This window comes from Metopolophium dirhodum, chromosome 9 (genome assembly GCF_019925205.1).
Source record: "Metopolophium dirhodum isolate CAU chromosome 9, ASM1992520v1, whole genome shotgun sequence".
NCBI classification, from domain to species: Eukaryota; Metazoa; Arthropoda; class Insecta; order Hemiptera; family Aphididae; genus Metopolophium; species Metopolophium dirhodum.
Window position 1 is genome coordinate 20,822,789 of NC_083568.1, and position 19,587 is coordinate 20,842,375.

Below are 19,587 nucleotides of genomic sequence, written 5' to 3' on the forward strand. Positions count from 1 at the left end.
GTATTACTTGAATTACGAAACCATGTTTTTATGCCATATTTTGTTCGCTAGGGCGCCCTACTATTCGTATCCGAATTTTTTAAAAATAAAAACTATACTATTTTTCCTCAAGTAATACGGCATTGAAGCGGTTTACAGCAAAATAACCTATTATAAAAATAATAGAGGAGAATTTTTTTAACAATCGTAATATATCCGATTTTTGATATTGTATTCCAACTGTCCAATATCACATAGTAAATTATTAATTTTTTTTTTACTTTTTATTGATTAATTATTTAACTAATTATATAAAATATAAAAAGGTGGGTATGTGGATGTCGCTCCGCTGTACAGTAGGTGACAAGTGGGCCACTGTAATGGATGGTGTAAAATTTGAATTCAATGATATAATATATGAAAAACAATTCTGAGCGAAGACGATAAGTCAGCATATGATATTACTAAATATATTTGATGATATTATTGTGAATAAAGTAATTTATATATAACCTATTTACGTGGAACCTTGTTTTAAATTTTCAATCTTTAGCTAAAAAAGTTGAACATTTTATACATTTTCAACTACAAAATAGTTATTAAATTTGAAATTTGATAAATGTTCTCAAACTTTGAACTTTAATTGCTTATAAAAAGAATTGTGCCTATGTATTTTTAATATTTTTCAACTGCTATTGTAACATTATATCAGGAGCCTATTGCATTAAATTTTCACGCTTTTTTACACATCAAATAAAATTTTATTGATATTTATAGACAAAAAAATTGAAAACTGACTATGTCCGTAAACAGCTCAAAAAGAGTCAAATATAAATATAAATTTGATCGTGTGTAGAAAATGGTAATATAAGCATTCAGTGAAATTTTCAAGTATCTATACAGTCATTCGTTTTTTAATTACAACAAAATAAGAAAATCGTTACATGACAAATCGAGTGAATATCAAATGTTGTAAAAATATGAATTTCAAACGCTCATAAAAAATTAATTTGACTTTTTTGTAGTCATTTTTTTTTTTTGGATAAAGGTAGAAAATCTTATGAGGAATCTTGTAATTCATTTTCAAATTTTAGACTTAAAAAGCAAATTTTTTATGAATTTCTAACTCAAAATAATTTGCAAATTTTCGTCATTTTTACGTATTTTGTCAATATTTGAACTTAAAATGCTTATAAAAAAAAATTGTCACTAGATTTTTAATTTTTTTCATCTGCCTTTGAAACAATAACCTAGGAGCCTTCTATTAAATTTGAAAGCTTTTTTAACCAACAAATAAAATGTTATTAATATTTATAGAAAAAAAAACTAAAAAAAATTGAAAACTGACTATTTCCGTAAACAGTAATCAAAAAGAGGAAAAATATTTTCAAAATTTTATGGTGTATAGAAAATGAAAATATCAACATTCAGTGAAATTTTCATGTATCCACAGTAATTAGTTTTAGAATAACAACAAAATAACAAAATCCCTACATAAGAAATCGAGTGAATATCCATAGTGTAAAAATGTGAACTTCAAACGCTCATAACAATTTAATTTGATTAGCTCGAAGACATTTTTTCCTTGATAAAGATAGACAAACTTATGATTACATAAAATACAACTTACATTTTCAAATCTTAGATTTAAAAAAAAAAATTTTATGAATTCTCAACTTAAAATAATGTGCTAACTTTCGTGATTTTTCCGTATTTTGTCAAGATTTGAACTTTAAATGCTTATAAAAAAAAAAATGTGACTACCTAAGGATTTTTAATGTTTTTAAATGTCATTGTAACAATATAGTAGGAGCCTCGTATTAAATTTAAAGTAGGTATAATAGTACCTATAATTTTTTTTAAATTTTTATAAACATACTTAACCTAGACTATAGTAGCCATGCGGATAGTTTTACATAATATTGTTATATTTATTTGTATAATATAATATGTAGATTACATAAATATGGATAAATTGTCAACAATTGCGCCAGTTATGAACATATAAACAGTAAAGATATAGTATTTGGTTAAGTAGATTGGCGGCAAAAATGAATTTGATGGTGACGGAGGAGTTTGTATACTAAACATTATTTACCAACGTGTTGCCTAAAAGATTACGATAAAATATAGTATGAAGCACTTAGATGGCCGCAATATTAATTAGGTACTTGCAATAAACGATATTATAACAGACGAGTTTTTAGTTCCGTGTAGGTACGTTGAGTGATAATCGCATAAACTGTTCAATTAAACATCTTAGTTAAAATTTGGTGAGTTTTTTAGAAAATATTGTTTTTTCATTGGTATTTTCTATATTATTACCTATTCTTATTATTTATAAATAATTAATAATTAAATTGAATATATTAATTTCAACAAGACATGCGGACGAGAAACAAAATTGTTTTATTATTGTTAACTATTCGCAGACATAAGCAAAATATTAAAAATAATTGCAATACATTTCAACGAAGTTAAAAAATATAACATATATAAATAACTGCAGTCAAACTTAATATATAATGCAAAAATCTAATATTTCTTGTATTTTTAACACTGACGTGTGATATTTTATATTTTTAAATTAACAAAACAATTTTTAGAAAAAATAATACCTATCTAAAAATTTTTTTAGATAGGTATTATTTTTTTTAGTAATTGTATAATATTTTTTTTTTATTCAAACAGCTAACCACACTATTTTAAAATTAATAAACTCATATGAATTGTGAATTTTCTTATAAAAACGATGATTTATATAATATATTTCTAGCAAACCAATATTATTTTATATAATATATAATATAAAACTGTGGTATAAGTTAGTGAATTTATTCAAATGAAGACATCGATATGTATTTGTGTCTCATATGTAAGATTAAAAAAAAATTTAAACGAAATTGTAAAAATAATGTCAACATACTGAAATATTACATTTTAAATATCTATAGATAAATACATTTTTGTTTTAACAATCAACAAATTATACAACATGTGAATGGACATTTTCTATTCCAAAAATAAGAAATTCAAATAATTCTGTTGTTACTTAAAAATTGCTATTTTTACAAAATCTACTTTTATATATTTATTTAAAATCGTTAATTGATAAGGACGTGAAATTGAACACCGTAGTCTTTTGTATAGTCTATTAAGTAAGCATTTAAAATATTAGCTCATTATGGTATGTTTAAATTTAACTAGAATATTGATTTTAGTATTTATTATTTTTAATTTATAGAAGACATAAAACGATACAATCCATCAAAATGAATGAAAATAACCATTATCAATATGGCATAAAATCGACTTTAGCTCAGGTAAATTATTTGTTATAAACAAATAGATAAATCCGAATTTTGCACCAATTACAATGGTGAATGATTTAAAATGAATTATAGTCATATATCAATATAATATCATTTGTATATTTAAGTGCGGTAATTTATACATTTCTAAATAGTGTTGGGCAATATCAGGAGTATGGTTCTTGCAACTCCAACTCGGTACACAAGTCATGATATCCACCGTAGTTATTGGGGCCTTAGAGAATAACGCATCCAACGACGCAAACGAATCTTTGAGTATAACAAGCGAAGAAGCATCTTGGTTCGGTAAGTATATCAAGATCAACACTCTAATAGCTATTAAACAAAACAACTCAGCTGTATGGACGGTATATCTACTGACTACTTTGTTTTAAATAAAATACAATTTATTGTGGTCAGTTTATAAAAAATAATTTAAATACATTCAAGCCACATATTTAGTGAGATAGTATCTATAAAATATATAATATATTAATAATAAAAAAAAATCAAAGTATAAAATTGTATACCAAAATTCTATGAGTATTTTGTTTAGCTTTATCTTCATTAATTTTTTTTATTATTTAACCCCTGTGAACTTTCATGAGTTAGTAAGTAATTATAACAGTATTTGAAATACAATTGTTATGATATCACTGGTGTTATATAGTGATAACAGCTGTTGTTATAATCAGTCAACATACTCCAGTCTGTTCCCATGAAATTGGCCATTCATTATGTAGCTATCATGTGGTTTTGTAATTGTATTAGTGTACAAGAATTCAATTATAACAGCAATTTTTATAATCGCATCAAAATAAATATTTGGAAATATATTTAAAACTTTTTCATTTAAATATTTTTAATTGCCTGGTTAAAATATAATTAAAATTGTACAAGTACCTATTCAGCTATCACCTGTTTAAGTTTTATATGCATTGTTGAGTCATAAAATATTTAATGACATTTCAGCCAGTCTGTTATATTTGTTCACACCCGTGGGAAATATTCTATCTTTGCTTTTACTGGACCGATTTGGCCACAAGAAGTGTATGATATTGACAAACATACCGAGCATAATAGCACAGGTCATGTTGTACTTCGCCGAAAACGTAAAAATACTGTACGCCAGCTCAATCCTGATGGCGTTGACTATAGGGTTTTCCAACGCCCCGAGTCTCGCGTACGCCGGTGAAGTATGCGAACCTAAACTTAGAGGCGCTTTGACTTCGGCACTAAACGTATTTTACTATGGTGGATCCATAATTTTGACTATGATCTACAGTATTACCATGCGGTGGAGACAGACAGTGCTATTGACCATGGTGTTTCCAATTATTACCATTGCAATATTATTAACGGTAATCAGGTATACAATCGGTATTGTCGACGGCTCAATAATAATCAACCAAAAATCATGATATGTTTTAGACACCAGATTCTCCGATGTGGTTATTGGCCAAGGGAAAAAATTCAAAAGCACACCAAAACCTCAGCCGGTTGAGAGGAAAAGTTTCGTACGAAAAATGTGAAAATGAATTTCAAGAAATGGTCAGTTACAACTCGCCCTCAAACAACGACGAACCGAGTAAAATCACTAATTTTCCGTTACCTGGTTTATTTTGTTCTATTTTATTGTACAGCAAGCTCAACATGTTGTTACAATTTTATAGATCAAAAAGAAAATACAAATGCTTGGAAACATCTTTTCGAGCCCGAAGTCATAAGAGCTTTTCGTTTGATGACGATATATTTTTTGTTCATGAACTTATTGTCTGGTTTACCATTATTACCATATTTAGTATCAATACTTAAAGAATTTGGCGCACCCGTGAACGTCGAATGGACAATAGTAAGTTATTTAGCCGAGTATATTTTGGTTTATTAGTTGCCTACATCACATTTTTACTCGAAAACGTTATTTAAATATTTCGTACCGTGTTTTTAATGCATTTAATTATATTTTCAGTCTTTCATGATGGCTCTTTCTATAGTAGGAAGTTTAACGGCAGTTTTTCTAATACGTTCACTAGGCAAACGATTTCTCACTTTGTTTACGTTATCGATTTGCTCCGTTTGCTATATAGCTATCGGACTAATCGGTGTTTATTGGAAAAATGCAGAACCATTAAAATCTTGGACAGTACTGGTACTTTTCCTTATTACTATTTTAATTTCATCAGTTGGAATAACGCCAGTTTCATGGACTCTTGTCACCGAAATATTTCCTGCAAAGTAAGTTAAAATTATATTAAAAAATAAACTTGTGTATTTTATTGTGATACATGCATATAAACACAGTTCAGCAAAACAAAATGTAAGAGATTGTTCAAATTGTTTTCATACATTTTTAATATTTTGATTAAAAAATAATTGAAAATTACTAAGTAGTTTATAAAAACTGTTATTGTTACTATAAATGGGTCAATCAAATATTTTAATTCTTAAAATCTAAATGTTTAGATCATTAATGAACTATTCAAATAATCAATTTTTTTTTCACTTGTATTGAATTTATTGACGATAAAAGAAATATACTAAGTGATTCACTATGAGTATTCAAATTCTGATTTTTCAAGGTTCTAAGTAAAATACTATATTTTCAAATACCTTTATATTTAGTTTTTTATACCATTCAAGGAGTTTTTTTTACTGAAAAGTGTTAAGCAGATGATTTTTTCGAACATTTAAATGTATCTAAATCAAAATTTAGTTTTTGAGTTAACATGTTTTTTTTGCTTTTATCCACATGGGTCATTGGGTTTGTGTAGAGGTTACAGTTGGTTCGGTTGGAACGTGGGTTTCTTATGTTGTAAGCCCAGTTGAATCCGTGCTTACAGAGTTCGCGGTTTGCCGTTTGTCTGGGTTTAGCCAACTAGTACTTTCGAACTGAGACGTTTATTACAACGATGGTTAGGTTTCCCTTAAATAAATTTACACTCGACTGTTGGTTCTAACTACTGGTTTTTATTGTACACGTTATAATAATCAAAATAAAGACAATCTCGTAGCTCTACGTAATACAGACTGACGATCGTGTGAACCCACACGGCCGCTCATACCCGATATGCTGAGTGTGCATAACCGTGCGGCGCGTGCAGGGGTTCACAACACCCCCGGGGCTAAACGAAAGCCCTGTTGTCCTATGGGCTTCCTATTTTTAAATTATTTCGGGCAATAGGCTTTTCGCTCTTGCGCCTGTTGTTGTGCAAGCTATAGGCTCTGCCTCTGTATTGGTGCTTGCTGTTGAAGATAGGACGTTAGGACTTCCGGTGCCCCCGGGTTTCCATTTATTTTTTAATGTACTTAATTTTCTATACAATAAATATAATATAACTAATATAATTAGAATTATTATTATTATTACAATTATAGTCACCGTTGTCGTGGTGTAAGTGTGCCTTTGTTGATTATTATTACTATTTAGCTCGGCGTTTATCTGTTCCTGTAAGGATTTTAAATCTCCCGCGTCCCTAGCTAAATTCTTAAAATTATACTGAATGCCCTTAATAGTTGAAATATGTCGTCTATCGACGCCTCCGGTATTTTTAAAATTAATTGGAATTACATTTAGAGGAATATTAGGGAAAAAGTCAATGAAGACTTTTGATTTAAATTTTCGCGTGGGAATCAGTATGGTATTTTTTGTGTATATTTTACATTTGGGGTTGATACTTATTTTCCCTATGTTGTTTAATGTTACTCTTATAGGTTGTATTTCGTTTTCGCATGGTATTGTAATGGCTTCGTTTTGAACTACGAACAGCCATGTATTTTCGCCTGCTAGTCTGTGCCAGACTGGGTTTTGAAAGGAGAATTTTTTTGTTGCAATTATTGGGTATACTAGGTGGACTATTGAAAATATTTTGCTCACAATTTTGCAATTGGTCATTGACATTGATGGGGTGTTCGTTTGGACAAACGAAAGCGTTTTCCAGAACTATACATTTTGTCAGCTGATGTTCCCCGAATGAAATAAAATTCTTTTGCGTTTTGTCCACTGCTAAGTAGGCTGATTCAGCTTCGATTACAATCACTTGATCCTGGGTTAACTGCATAGGTAGTGGTATGACTTCATAGATCATAAATCTCATCCCATTTGTGACGGGTATTTCGACAGAAAAAATTAATGTGTCATCCACACTTATCACTGTAACCGTAGCTAATTTGAAAAAATCTGATATACTATTGGTAGTTATTTCTAACGGAAATTCGGAATTTGGCGGTAATTTGCTTTTAATATCACTCATTTGTTGTATGATGGTTTTCGGACTCATTATACTTGTAACGTCACAGCATTTTTTGCATTAATATTATTATATCACCAACATACCTGTACCCATATTGCCACTAATGAGCACACCTTAATTATATATTATTATGATTATCGCGCGCTAATGCAGAAGTGACCGCAGTATTATGTAATAATTGTCCCCTGGCCCCCACAAACCCGCAGTGTACGGTGTCCACATGTCGCCACACACGGCCGCCGTTGCTATCGGCGCTTTCGTCGCGTCCGGCGGCACCGCACCGGCGGAACAATACTGTACACCCCGAAAATCTGATGTATTCCCGCAATATGACGACACTGACCTGCCCCACTCAACACAAAAAAGCTCCGCCGCCGGCATAAGACCACCGCCGTCGCCGGGTCTCCGTCTCAATACACTTTTTCACCTACGCTCTACCTGGCTGGTACTGGTGGCTCCACACCTGCTCGGTCGAGACCATCTACCCGTCTGTTCGACAATCGACACAACCACGCGGCACACAGGCCTTTTCGACCCACCAACGGACTTCTTGAATATACACCAACTGCCATCAACATTTTCGACGCCTATAGTCATCCACCATGATGGGCTAAGTCCACCACGAGGGCCCGGGCGGCGGCCGACAGCTCCTGTCAACATTGACCATGCATGCTGCACGCTCATCAAGTCGTAATATACCTAATTTCCCCTGTTTCCCCCTTTACCAGCACGTTTTCCCGGTAACCCTGTGAGGACCCACCATGAGTGATATGGTGCGTCGCCTCCCGTGGGCCGGGAAAACGGGTCTAGGCCAAAATAGCGAAACAATTTACCGCGAATGTAAAAATCGCGAATCAATAATAGCGTAAATAAAAACAGCGAATTTCAAAATAAGCGATCATGCATAATAACGAAACTTAAAATTATATATCATTTTAAATATCTCGCAGGGAAATAAATTTAGGACAAAACCCTATGCAGGTAGGTAGGTCACAATAATATCGTTATACCTACTGATATCGTCAATATGCTATCTTAATTATTATTTAACTTATACAATGTCATATACTAATGAAAATAAGAACTTCATAAAAGGTATAGCATATAATTTGTCACTGAATGTCTAAATATAATTATATTTAAATTGAATATAATTATTTTATTTAAAATTATTATTATTGCTACTATAAATACTTATTATTAGAACTTAACGATATTATAATTATAATGAATGTATTCAAAAAATATATAAGAGACAAATAAAACACTAAATATAATGATTTTTCATTTATATTCCATGATCACTCCATATTTTATTGTATGCTTTACTTTTTTAAATTTATTAATCTCATTTATAAACTATGTATATCCATTTTTTATTTTAACAAATATGTTTGATTTTTACACTGTGTCATTTAAGCAACCCGACAGACAGATGTTTCTCTTTTCGCTATTATGTATTTTCGCTCTTTTTTACAATTCGCTATTTTTATTTACGCTATTATTAATTCGCGATTTTTACATTCGCGGTAATTGTTTCGCTATTTTGGCCGGATACCCGGGAAAACATGCGACAAATTATATATGATTTTGTAATTGCCATGTGCCAATATATCTCGTTCATAACCTTCGCGTCATTCTTATTATTATTTTGATATCATTTCCCCTAAATTAATTAAATCCTCGGCATTCAGTTGTCGTTGCGTGTACAAAGCCTGTGAGCTCCACCGACTTGGCCCTCGGGTCATCACGCGGTGCGGCTCACAGGTCGCGACAAAAGTGCTCCCCTTTTGTCGTGGGTGGTTTACGGAGCCCTAAAAAGCTCCGGATTCTCACATACTACTGTGGATATGTCCGAGCGTTGCATAGTTAACAATGTCTACCAAATTTTCTACCTCTATCGAAAGAAGGTTGATTGTGAGTATAAGGTTTGATTGCATCTCTGTTATTCGTTCATGAGTTATTAAATCGTCGACAACTTCGGCTTGTTTCGTCACACTCTGCATTGTCTCGTTGATGTCGTTCACCGTGTTTCTAATTATTGTGGTCTGGGATTGCATCAGATGAGAAGTGGACAGCTTGAATCGGTTGAACTCATTTATTTGGTTGTAGAACTTTTCAGCATCACTATCGTCACATGTACCGAAAAGTACATTAGCTACTCTACCGACAGCGTTAAATAAACCTCTTTTTTTATGTCGTGCGCAGTTTTATGAACTGAGGATAAAACACGTAGACAATTGCTTTCAATTTGTTTCATAATGGCACTGGCCTGGACTACAAATTGCTCACAGGCAGCTGTCGTCCCGTATAATTGTTTGCATTCCTGGGTTACATGTTCTATTCCCTTGTCGATCATCCGCGTTTGTTCGTCGTAATTTTTGAGATTTACATAGGTCAGTAGATTCCAGTAAGAGTCCGTGATACATAGGTTTCCCATAGCGTGGTAGTACATCGGTGGGCTATCGAACTGCGTTATGTTGTATTGGTCAGAGCTGCTCGATAAAGCGATCAGTCCGTTGACGATTGTTAGCCTGCAAAATTTGGAGTTTGAAGTTCATGTAAAGTTTTGTTATTTTTACGAATAGTTAAAGCGAGTGTTAATACTATGAATTGTTCACCATCCAATTTATGTTATTGGTTAGTATAAAGATTTTATATGCACATTTTTTTTTATAAAATGAAGAACTAAGATTAGTATTGTTATTTTTTTTTTTTGTGTTTTTTTTTTGTGTTTTTTTTTTTATTCGTGGAAAAGCTTGACGTCATTAATGTGCGTCTTCACTTCCCGACGTCCCTTCTTTATTATTATGTTTTTGGTGTTCGCACGTCCTACTACCTCGAATGGGCCTTGCCAGTTCGCGCTGAGTTTCCCCTTCTTCGCATGCCATTTTGTTAACACCTTGTCCCCAACATGCACTGTAATTGGTTTTGCATTCCGGTCGTAAAGTGCCTTAGATTTCTCCTTCTTCTTCACGATAGTGTCACGTGCGGTGTCGTGTGCGCGTTGCAGGCGTTGTTTCAGTTCGTAGCAGTAATCGTCGTAGTTGTACCGTACTTCTTCTGTGCGCGAATGAGAATTCGGAACTTCGGCCAGCTTGCCGTAAAGAAGTTCGTATGGTTGATATATGCTTTTTATAATTTTGGTAAAACTAATTACTCTAACGTAACCTCGTTTATTGGAAGTTATGATTGGAATACTACTCTATCTATCCTCGATCTTGAGACAGCTTTCAATACCTTATTCGATGCCTTACATTTAAGTATATTAAATGTTGTACCCAAAAGTAACTTTTGGAGTACCACCTACCCACCATGGTTTAATTCAGAATTAAAACGTATCAACATACAAAAGAAAAAAGCACATGTTGAGTATAAATCTAATCCTAATGGTCAAAACTATACTAATTTTTCGTTGCTACGTGCTCGTTTCAAATATATGTCCAAAAAGTGTTTTAATGAATATAACAAACATGTAGAATCTTCATTAACAAATAATCCTAGTGACTTTTGGAAATATGTTAAAAAAAATCGTGCAAGTAATGGTACGCCTATGGAAATTTCTCACAATGGTTATATTTCGTCTAATAAAACTGAAATAGCTGATATGTTTGCTGATATGTTTTCTTCGGTGTACACAACGAATAATATTAATACTACGAACGATCTACCAAATATTTCAGAATTTGACTTGCCCAATAATGTTTATTTTTCTTTGGATGATGTTCTTAATGGTCTGTCAGCTCTCAAAGGTAATTGGTCAGTGGGTCCTGATGGAATTTGTGGTGAATTTTTATATCAAATAAGGTCAATAATTGCATTTCCACTATTCTCTCTTTTTCGGCGTTCACTGGATGAAGGTATTTTTCCCTCAATATTGAAGATGAGTAATGTTACACCGATTCCGAAATCAGGTAATTTATCTTGTGCTTTGAATTATAGACCAATTTCAATTCAGTCACATATCTCAAAACTATTTGAATCTATAACTTTAAAATACATTCAACCAAAGGTTAATGGCATTTTGATGGAAGAGCAACATGGTTTCCGCCCGGGTCGTTCTACACTTACATGTAATCTTGTTTTTACCTCATTAATTTATGATGCATTTAAAAACCATAGTCAGGTTGATGTCATTTATACTGACTTTCAAAAAGCATTTGATTCAGTGAGTCATGAACTATTAATTCGTGTGCTTAGAGATTCAGGATTTGGTGAACCTCTCATAACTTGGTTCACTTCTTATCTCTCTGATAGATATTTTGTAGTAAAAGTATTTGGTACTACTTCTAAGGTATTGAAAGCTTCTTCAGGGGTTCCGCAAGGTGGTCATCTGTCCCCAATTCTCTTCTCTGTATTTGTAAATAGTGCTAACAAAGTTTTAAATCATTGTAAGCTACTCTGTTTTGCTGATGATATGAAGCTATTTATGCAAATAAATTCTCCTGATGATTGCCTTAAACTTCAAGCTGATTTAAACAATTTTTACAAATGGTCTCAAGAACTAGGTTTAACTCTGAATCTTGATAAGTGTCATATTATGTCATTCACTAGAAAACATGTTGTAATTAACTGGTCCTACAGTCTAAATAATTCGGTGATCTCCCGTGTTGAAATGATAGTTGACTTAGGTTTTAAGTTCAACCGTTCTCTTGATCCGGGACCGCATATCACTATGATATGCTGTAAAGCTTACAAAATGCTTGGGTTCTTAAAGAGATTGGCTCACGACTTTAAGCTAGGACTATCCTTAAAAATTCTTTTTTGTTCACTTGTCCGTCCAATTTTAGAGTATGATGCTGTTCTTTGGAATCCACATACCGCAGACAACTCTCGACAACTTGAAATGGTACAAAGAAAATTCCTTAGTTTCGCTGGGTTTATTCTAAATATACATCATCAGCCTCACGATTATGTCCCTGTTTCCGAATTCCTCAATATTGACACCCTTTCTAATCGGAGAATTACTCTAGGGTTTAAGTTTCTAAATGGATTGATATCAGGTAACATAGATTCGCCTTACCTTTTAAGCCTAATCAATTTTAGAGTATCTCAACGTATTTCTCGAAATAATGCTCCTTTCTACATTCCTTCTTACACCTCAAATTATTTAGCAAACGAACCTATCACAAGATTAATGTCTCTTGCCAATGTTGATGCCTCCCGCCTCTGTTAATGCTTATACCATACCTATGTATATCTTTATTAATTTTATTGTAAATCTGTATATATCAAACTTTGTTTTTCAAAAGGGCTAGACCCGTAAATATAAATATAAATAAATAAATAAATAAATAATGTGCCCTAGGTAATTTACTTCCCGTCGCATAAATTCGCACTTGCTCGGCTGCAACTTGAGATTATATTGCCTTAGACGGTCGAATACCTCCCTGAGTCACTCTTCGTGTTCTTGGATCGATGATGCTATCACTATCACGTCATCCAGGTATACGAAGGCCCGGAAACCATTTATACCCATTAGTACTCTGTTGACCAGACGTTGGAACGTCGAAGGTGCCCCTCTTAGTCCAAAAGACATTCTTTGGAACTGAAAATGTCCTTGGTTGGTACTAAAAGCAGTCTTCTCTTGGTCCTTAGGGTGTAGCGGTACCTGGTGGTAGCCGCTAGCCATGTCTAGGCAGCTGAAATATTTTGCTCTACCTAGTTGATCTAATATTTCGTTGATGTTGGGCATTGGGAACGCGTTGCCGATAGTGAGGCTGTTGAGCTTTCTATAGTCCACGACCACACGGTATTTTTGTTCTCCCGAAGCGTTGACCTTTTTTGGCACGATCAAGAGAGGTGCGTTCCAAGGACTGTCACTCGTGGTGATTACTCCGTCGTTTAAGAGCTCGTTTACTTGTTTATTTATTTCTGACTGCTGCGAGTAGGGAAGACGGTAAGGTCTTTGGTGAATCGGTTGTGCACCCTGTGGTATTTTAATCTCATGTTGCACGGCATCCGTGCACGAGATGGTGTCACCTTCGAGATGAAAAATGTCCGCGTACTCGTTACAGATGTTTTCTACAGACTTCCTTTCTTCCTAGTTGACGTGGTTTAATCGTAGTGTTTTTTGTAACAAATTGATTCTGTTCCGTCGGTTATCGGCCCTCTGTATGCTAAATATAATCTTAGCTTGTGCTTCGTCGAGCAGCTGGTTCGATAGCTTGTCCAAGTGAGGTGGTTCCATTTGTATCGGCACATCCCTCGAGTTAGCTATGCATATCAGTACCTGTCCGTTTTGTGCCGTATTCAATACATTTCCGCAAAATAGGTCCTCTGCGAGCTGTTGTGAATGAATTAGAACGTCTCGGTTGTCTCCGACGACGTTCGTGGTACAGACTGGTATCACTACCTGGCTGCGCGGTGGTACAGTTATCTCGTTGGTGGCAATGTCCCACGTCAATGTTCCCTGATTGCAGTCGATTACAGCCTTTAGTTGTTCCAGAAGTGGTCGTCCCATGATCCCGTCCAGCGGTATCGGGAAAGCCATTGGTATTACCTGGAATTCAGTAGGCTGTGTAGAATTTCCGATGTGGATGTCCAGCAAGACGGATCCCATCGTGGTGACCGGTGTTTTATGAATACCTTGGAGGCTATAGGTCCGGTCAGTATTCACCTTTACATTATCAGACAAAGTGTCCAGTTTTATTAGGTTTAGGTCAGCCCCCGTGTCTAATAGTAAGTTTGCTGACCCTTGGTGGCATTGGGGAATGTCCATTTTGGCGTGGTTGTCTACGAGTCCTATTGAAATGACGTAGACTCTTTTGCCACTGCCGTGAGCTTGAGGTTGCGCACCGTCTGTTCACCCTTCACAGACGAGCGCCCGTCGTTTCCCGACGTGCCCGTTGATGTACTTTGCCCCTCTTGCCTTTTCTTTTTGCGACATTCTATTATGTCATGACCCGGAATCTTGCAGAAGTTGCAATAGGGTTTTTTTTTCTTTCTCCCCCTCCCGTGGGGGATACCGTTTCGGACTTCGCTTGAGTATGAGTCGAATAGTTGGTTTTTCCCGTCTGTGTGCCTTTAATACAACGACAATTTTCTGTCTGGTGCGTATTGGTTTTACATCGGCTACAGTATCGGGTCTTTCCTCCTGGTTTAAAGTTGTTGAAGAAACGTTGTGACTCCTTATCGGATTTATACACTCGTTCTTCTTCCAAACTTTCTTTTATTGCCAATTCCAATGATGCTGGTTTTCATGGGTTGCCTTAGTCCTTCGATGAATATGGCTAACGTTTGTCCCTTAATGTGTTCTCGGATAATTATGGCTTTGGCAGCCGTTTTTCCTAGGACACTTGCATTGCAGAGTTCGTGGAACAATGTTTGTATACGAGTTGAGTAACTGCTGACCGTATCTCCCTCTCGCTGTCGCGTCTCATTTAATTTAAGTTGAACATGAGTGGCGGTCCGTTGAACGCAAAATTCTTCCTCTAGTAAGGTTTTAAGTGATTCCCATTGCTCAACGTCCCGGTACTGCGTGATCGCATAAGCGTTCCCGCGTAGTTTGGTTTTCATGGCTTTTAACAAGATCGGTCTGCATCCCGTCGGAGACACTTGTCATGGCGATTTCGCAAGCGCTAATAAACGGGAAAATATCCGATGGTACTGTGCCATCGAAGCACGGGATTAAACGAAGAGCTTCCCCCAGTGCTAAAGCCATATTAGACGTATTTTCCGTATTTATTGTGTTAGTATTATTATCGGTCGTCTGTGCGTCGTTGCGCGCGTGTGTGTGTGTTACTGTAAACTCGTCGGCGTGTGTGTTGGTATGTAGGTCAGTAGTGTTATCGCGCGTGTTATTGTTTACCGTAGTAGTGCCGGAAACCGCGGCGGCGGCCGCTGCTACGACGTCGTCGAATGTGTCGCTAGTGGCAGCTGATGGGGGGGGGGGGGCGCGGTGTTGGTTCCTACGCTTTGCGCCGCTGATGGTATGTCGGGATTATTGCTGACGAATGCTCTAGTGCGAGGACGGTTCGTAACGAAAGGCCTAGGTCTAGAATCTGCCCCTACTCTACTGTCGTCGCTATCATAAGCAGCGCCCGGGAGGTATTCGTCGTTGGAGTCCTCCGTCGACATTCACCCCTCCGTATTATTTAAGCTGTTAGGTATTATTGCTGTATGGAACGACCAGCCCGCTATTCTCTACACGGCGTGCATATATATTTTATAATGTATATGTCTAAATTCGCACGCTCCCACGTATGAATATATATATATATATTTTTTTTTTACACTTATATCACGACACCGGTTATAATGCTTACATCCACAATTTTATGTATATATATCTTATACAAAGAACAAATGTTAAGAATATCTATGTATATGTCCTGTGTTATACCACGAATTAATTTACTCGTGAATAGAACAGACGTATACATATAACATTTTTTTTTTTTTTTAGAAATAAAGAACGTGTGGTGTTTTATAAATTAAAATTGATATTAATATTAACATTAATAATATAATATTTAAATTATTAAAAAATTTTGTTCTTTAAGTTATTACCACCTCGTTTGCGTGTTATTTTAGTTACAACGACTCATAGTAACGTTGTCTTCATCTTGGGCGATGGGCACCGAGTCTGCATACTGACGTCTCCCTTGTTGAGTAGACCAAATCACGTGACTGCTTGGCTGCTTGGTCAATCGACTGCTTGGCTGCTTGGTCGCTTGAATTGATTGGTCGCTCGGAAGAGTTGACGGCTTGTCTAACGTGTAGTCCGGAGTTGTTCTAGTTAATTGGCTCCTTGACGAGTGACAAACCCCACACCTGACACCAATTTTGTTGTAAGCCCAGTTGAATCCGTGCTTACAGAGTTCGCGGTTTGCCGTTTGTCTGGGTTTAGCCAACTAGTACTTTCGAACTGAGACGTTTATTACAACGATGGTTAGGTTTCCCTTAAATAAATTTACACTCGACTGTTGGTTCTAACTACTGGTTTTTATTGTACACGTTATAATAATCAAAATAAATAAATTCTATTATATTTCCAACAATTTATTTTATTTCTTTTTATTCAATTCCAATTTACTTAATTAACACCAATAAAAATTTGCACCTTCACCAATTAATTACTTTTTAACGCTGGTTTTCCTTAACTCAACGTGAGACGTGTTCCCAAGCTTACACTTTTATGCAAAAAATAAACGACTTAATTATCCAACTCGCATTACTCCTGCACCTAAAGCTTGATTCATTCTTCGTATGTTACTTGGTCTGCTTGCTTGTCTAAATGCTCGTTCTCTTCGGAGTCGCCAAGGGTGATCAATCCTTGATAGTGACTTGAAAGCTGCCTCCCTGGAATCGGTAGACTTGAATGGAGCCGAAGCGCCGCAACTGAACCTCTGAAGTTGAATTCCGCCGCCTTGACTGCTCGACTCGCCTCTAACTCGTCTGAAGAGCCGTACTCGACTGCTCCAGTGTGGTAAACTGACAATCGGGTTGATTGTGTGGTTTACAATGTGCAGGTAGCAAGACCGTGGAGAAAGGATTTCTTCTTGTTGATTGAAATAATAAAACTTGTTGAGTTGTAAATTGCGTTTATTTAAGATGTACTCTGGTGAAAATTATTATAATTCTGGTGCTGAGTGTCGTGAGGATGCTTGTGATGGCTATGGGTGAACACGTCTGATTACAGGCCGTTTTAGGTCTGCTTTTATTGCGTTCCTACGTTATATATATATATATATATATATATATATACCCAATTCCCATTGTTTTATATATGATTGATGATTCGCATATAATATGATGTGGTCCTTTCAAATATTACTCATGAATTAACGTGATTGTCGGTTTACAATAACGCTATTTACAGTTGACCCCCTTCGTCATCTTAGTCATGTATTTGGGTATTTGGCAATTTATATTTCAGTATTGATATACATATACATAACATTATTTCTTATTCCTTTCAATTTATTATATCTGTCTGTTAACTATCTAAGCTTTATTATTTGATATGCGTAGGAGTCATCCGTTACACTACTAATTCTTGCCTCATAGAAGAAACCCACGTTCCATTTTTCGTTCCAACCGAACCAACTGTAACCTCCAAAAATAAATCATTAATAATGTATTATTAAAAGAAATACCCCATGTATTTTATTTGATAATCATTTTGTGTAATACCTACTCAAAATGATAAAAGTTTTTATTCAAAATGGTAAAAGTTAATTACAAATATTATATCGAATAGTTTTCGTCTTAAATAATAGTTTATTAAAATCAATCATGAAAATAATTTTAGATTCTGAGCGAAGCGGTGAATGTATTGATTCTACAATGATGTGTGTTTTTTTTTTTATTTTAGATTCTGAGCGAAGCGATGAATGTATTGATTCTACAATGATGTGTGTTTTTTTTTTTATTTTTTTTTTATTTTTTTATTTTTTTTTATTTTTGTATCTGTCATCACCTTTTAGGACAGTAAAAGTGCTTGGATTTTTTTCAATAGTAACTTTTCTGATAGGAAAGTGAATCTAGTTGGTACTTTGGGGGGTCAAAAGTAAAAATTTCCCAGTAGTTTTCACAAGCGACGTGAAAAACAAAAGAAAAATTAAGGAAAAACGGGAATTTTTACGCAAAATCTGTTTTCGAGAAAATCGATTTTAGTTTTTGGTGTAACTCTAAAACAAATGACCGTAGGGACATGAAATTTTGACTGAATGTTTATATTAGCATTTTCTATACACCATAAAATTTACAAAATATTTTGACTCTTTTTGAGCTGTTTACGGCCATTGTCAGTTTTCAATTTTTTTAGTTTTTTTTTCTATAAATATCAATAAAATTTTATCTGTTGATGAAAAAAGCTTGAAAATTTAATAGAAGGCTCCTAGGTTATTGTTTCAAAGGCAGATGAAAAAAATTAAAAATCCTTAGTCACAGTTTTTAATTATAAGCATTTAAAGTTCAAATTTTGACGAAATACGGAAAAATCACGAAAAATAGCAAATTATTTTGAGTTGAGAATTCATAAAAATTTTTCTTTTTAAATCTAAGATTTGAAAATGTAATATAAGATTACTCATAAGTTTGTCTACCTTTATCGAAAAAAAAAGGCCAAAGACATTGTCAGTTTTCAATTTTTTTAGTTTTTTTTTCTATAAATATCAATAAATTTTTATTTGTTGGGTAAAAAAGCGTGAAAATTTAATATAAGGCTCCTGATATATCGTTCTAATAGCAGTTGAAAAATATTAAAAATACATAGGCACAATTTATATCAATTTATATTTTTTTTTTCATATATATATCAAATTTATAATTTATTAATTATTTTGTGGTTAAAAATGTATAAAATGTTTAACTTTTATGGCTAAAGATTGAAAATTTAAAACAAGGCTCCGAGTAAATAGGTTATATATAAATTACTTTATTCACAATAATATCATCAAATATACTTGGTAAAATCATAGGCTGACTGACCGTTTTCGCTCAGAATCGTTTTTCTTATACAATGATATTATATCATTGAATTCAAATTTAACACCATCCATTACAGTGACCTACTTGTAACCTACTGTACAGCAGAGCGACATCCACTTATCCACCTTTTTTGTTTTGATTTCAGGTGTAGAAATATTTTATGCAGTGTATGCACGGGTGCCTGTTTTATCATTACTTTTTTCATGACAAAATATTACCCGGAATTGTCAATATTAGTGGAATTTTATAATTTATTTACTATAGTTGGTATTGTTGGTTTATTTGGTTGTATATATTTTTATTTTTTTCTACCAGAAACCGAAAACAAAACTTTGCAAGAAATCACGGAATTCTTCAAATAGAATCAAACACTCAATCGTTATAATGTTTTTTCATTATTAACAATCTTGGTGAGTTTTGGAAAGCAATACTAAAAGGTAACCTAGTAAAGGTAACCTACCTATTTTTCCATCAACGAGCGTTTAGTTTTTAAACTATAAAGCATAGAAACTAGGACAACATCTTAAATTATAATTTATAACATTGAAAGACTTTTCTAACCTTCATTAGTTTGATCATATTAATGTTACAATAAAATATATAATTATTAA

The 19,587-nt window shown here is 34.0% G+C and overlaps 2 protein-coding genes across 3 annotated transcripts; one reads left to right on the top strand and one right to left on the bottom strand.

The window, feature by feature from the left end:
• The first annotated feature begins 2,098 nt into the window (after positions 1–2,098).
• Positions 2,099–19,587, top strand: LOC132952790 (facilitated trehalose transporter Tret1-like). 2 transcript variants are annotated; one of them, XM_061025219.1, is made up of 9 exons: positions 2,233–2,252; positions 2,934–3,137; positions 3,224–3,302; positions 3,446–3,596; positions 4,263–4,651; positions 4,722–4,878; positions 4,964–5,142; positions 5,260–5,525; positions 19,122–19,587. In XM_061025219.1, exons 3-9 carry the CDS (start codon positions 3,252–3,254, stop codon positions 19,336–19,338), a joined length of 1,410 nt encoding a protein of 469 aa, XP_060881202.1. In that variant the 5' UTR covers positions 2,233–2,252; positions 2,934–3,137; positions 3,224–3,251; the 3' UTR covers positions 19,339–19,587. The 2 variants fall into 2 exon arrangements, with proteins under 2 accessions (XP_060881201.1, XP_060881202.1); XM_061025218.1 differs by lacking the exon at positions 2,934–3,137 and having other exon boundaries at positions 2,099–2,252.
• On the bottom strand, positions 5,970–9,909 carry LOC132952792 (uncharacterized). Its single transcript, XM_061025220.1, is given in 3 exon segments — positions 5,970–7,090; positions 7,092–7,571; positions 9,377–9,909. Coding segments are annotated over 3 exon segments (1,344 nt in total). The 5' UTR covers positions 9,601–9,909; the 3' UTR covers positions 5,970–6,450.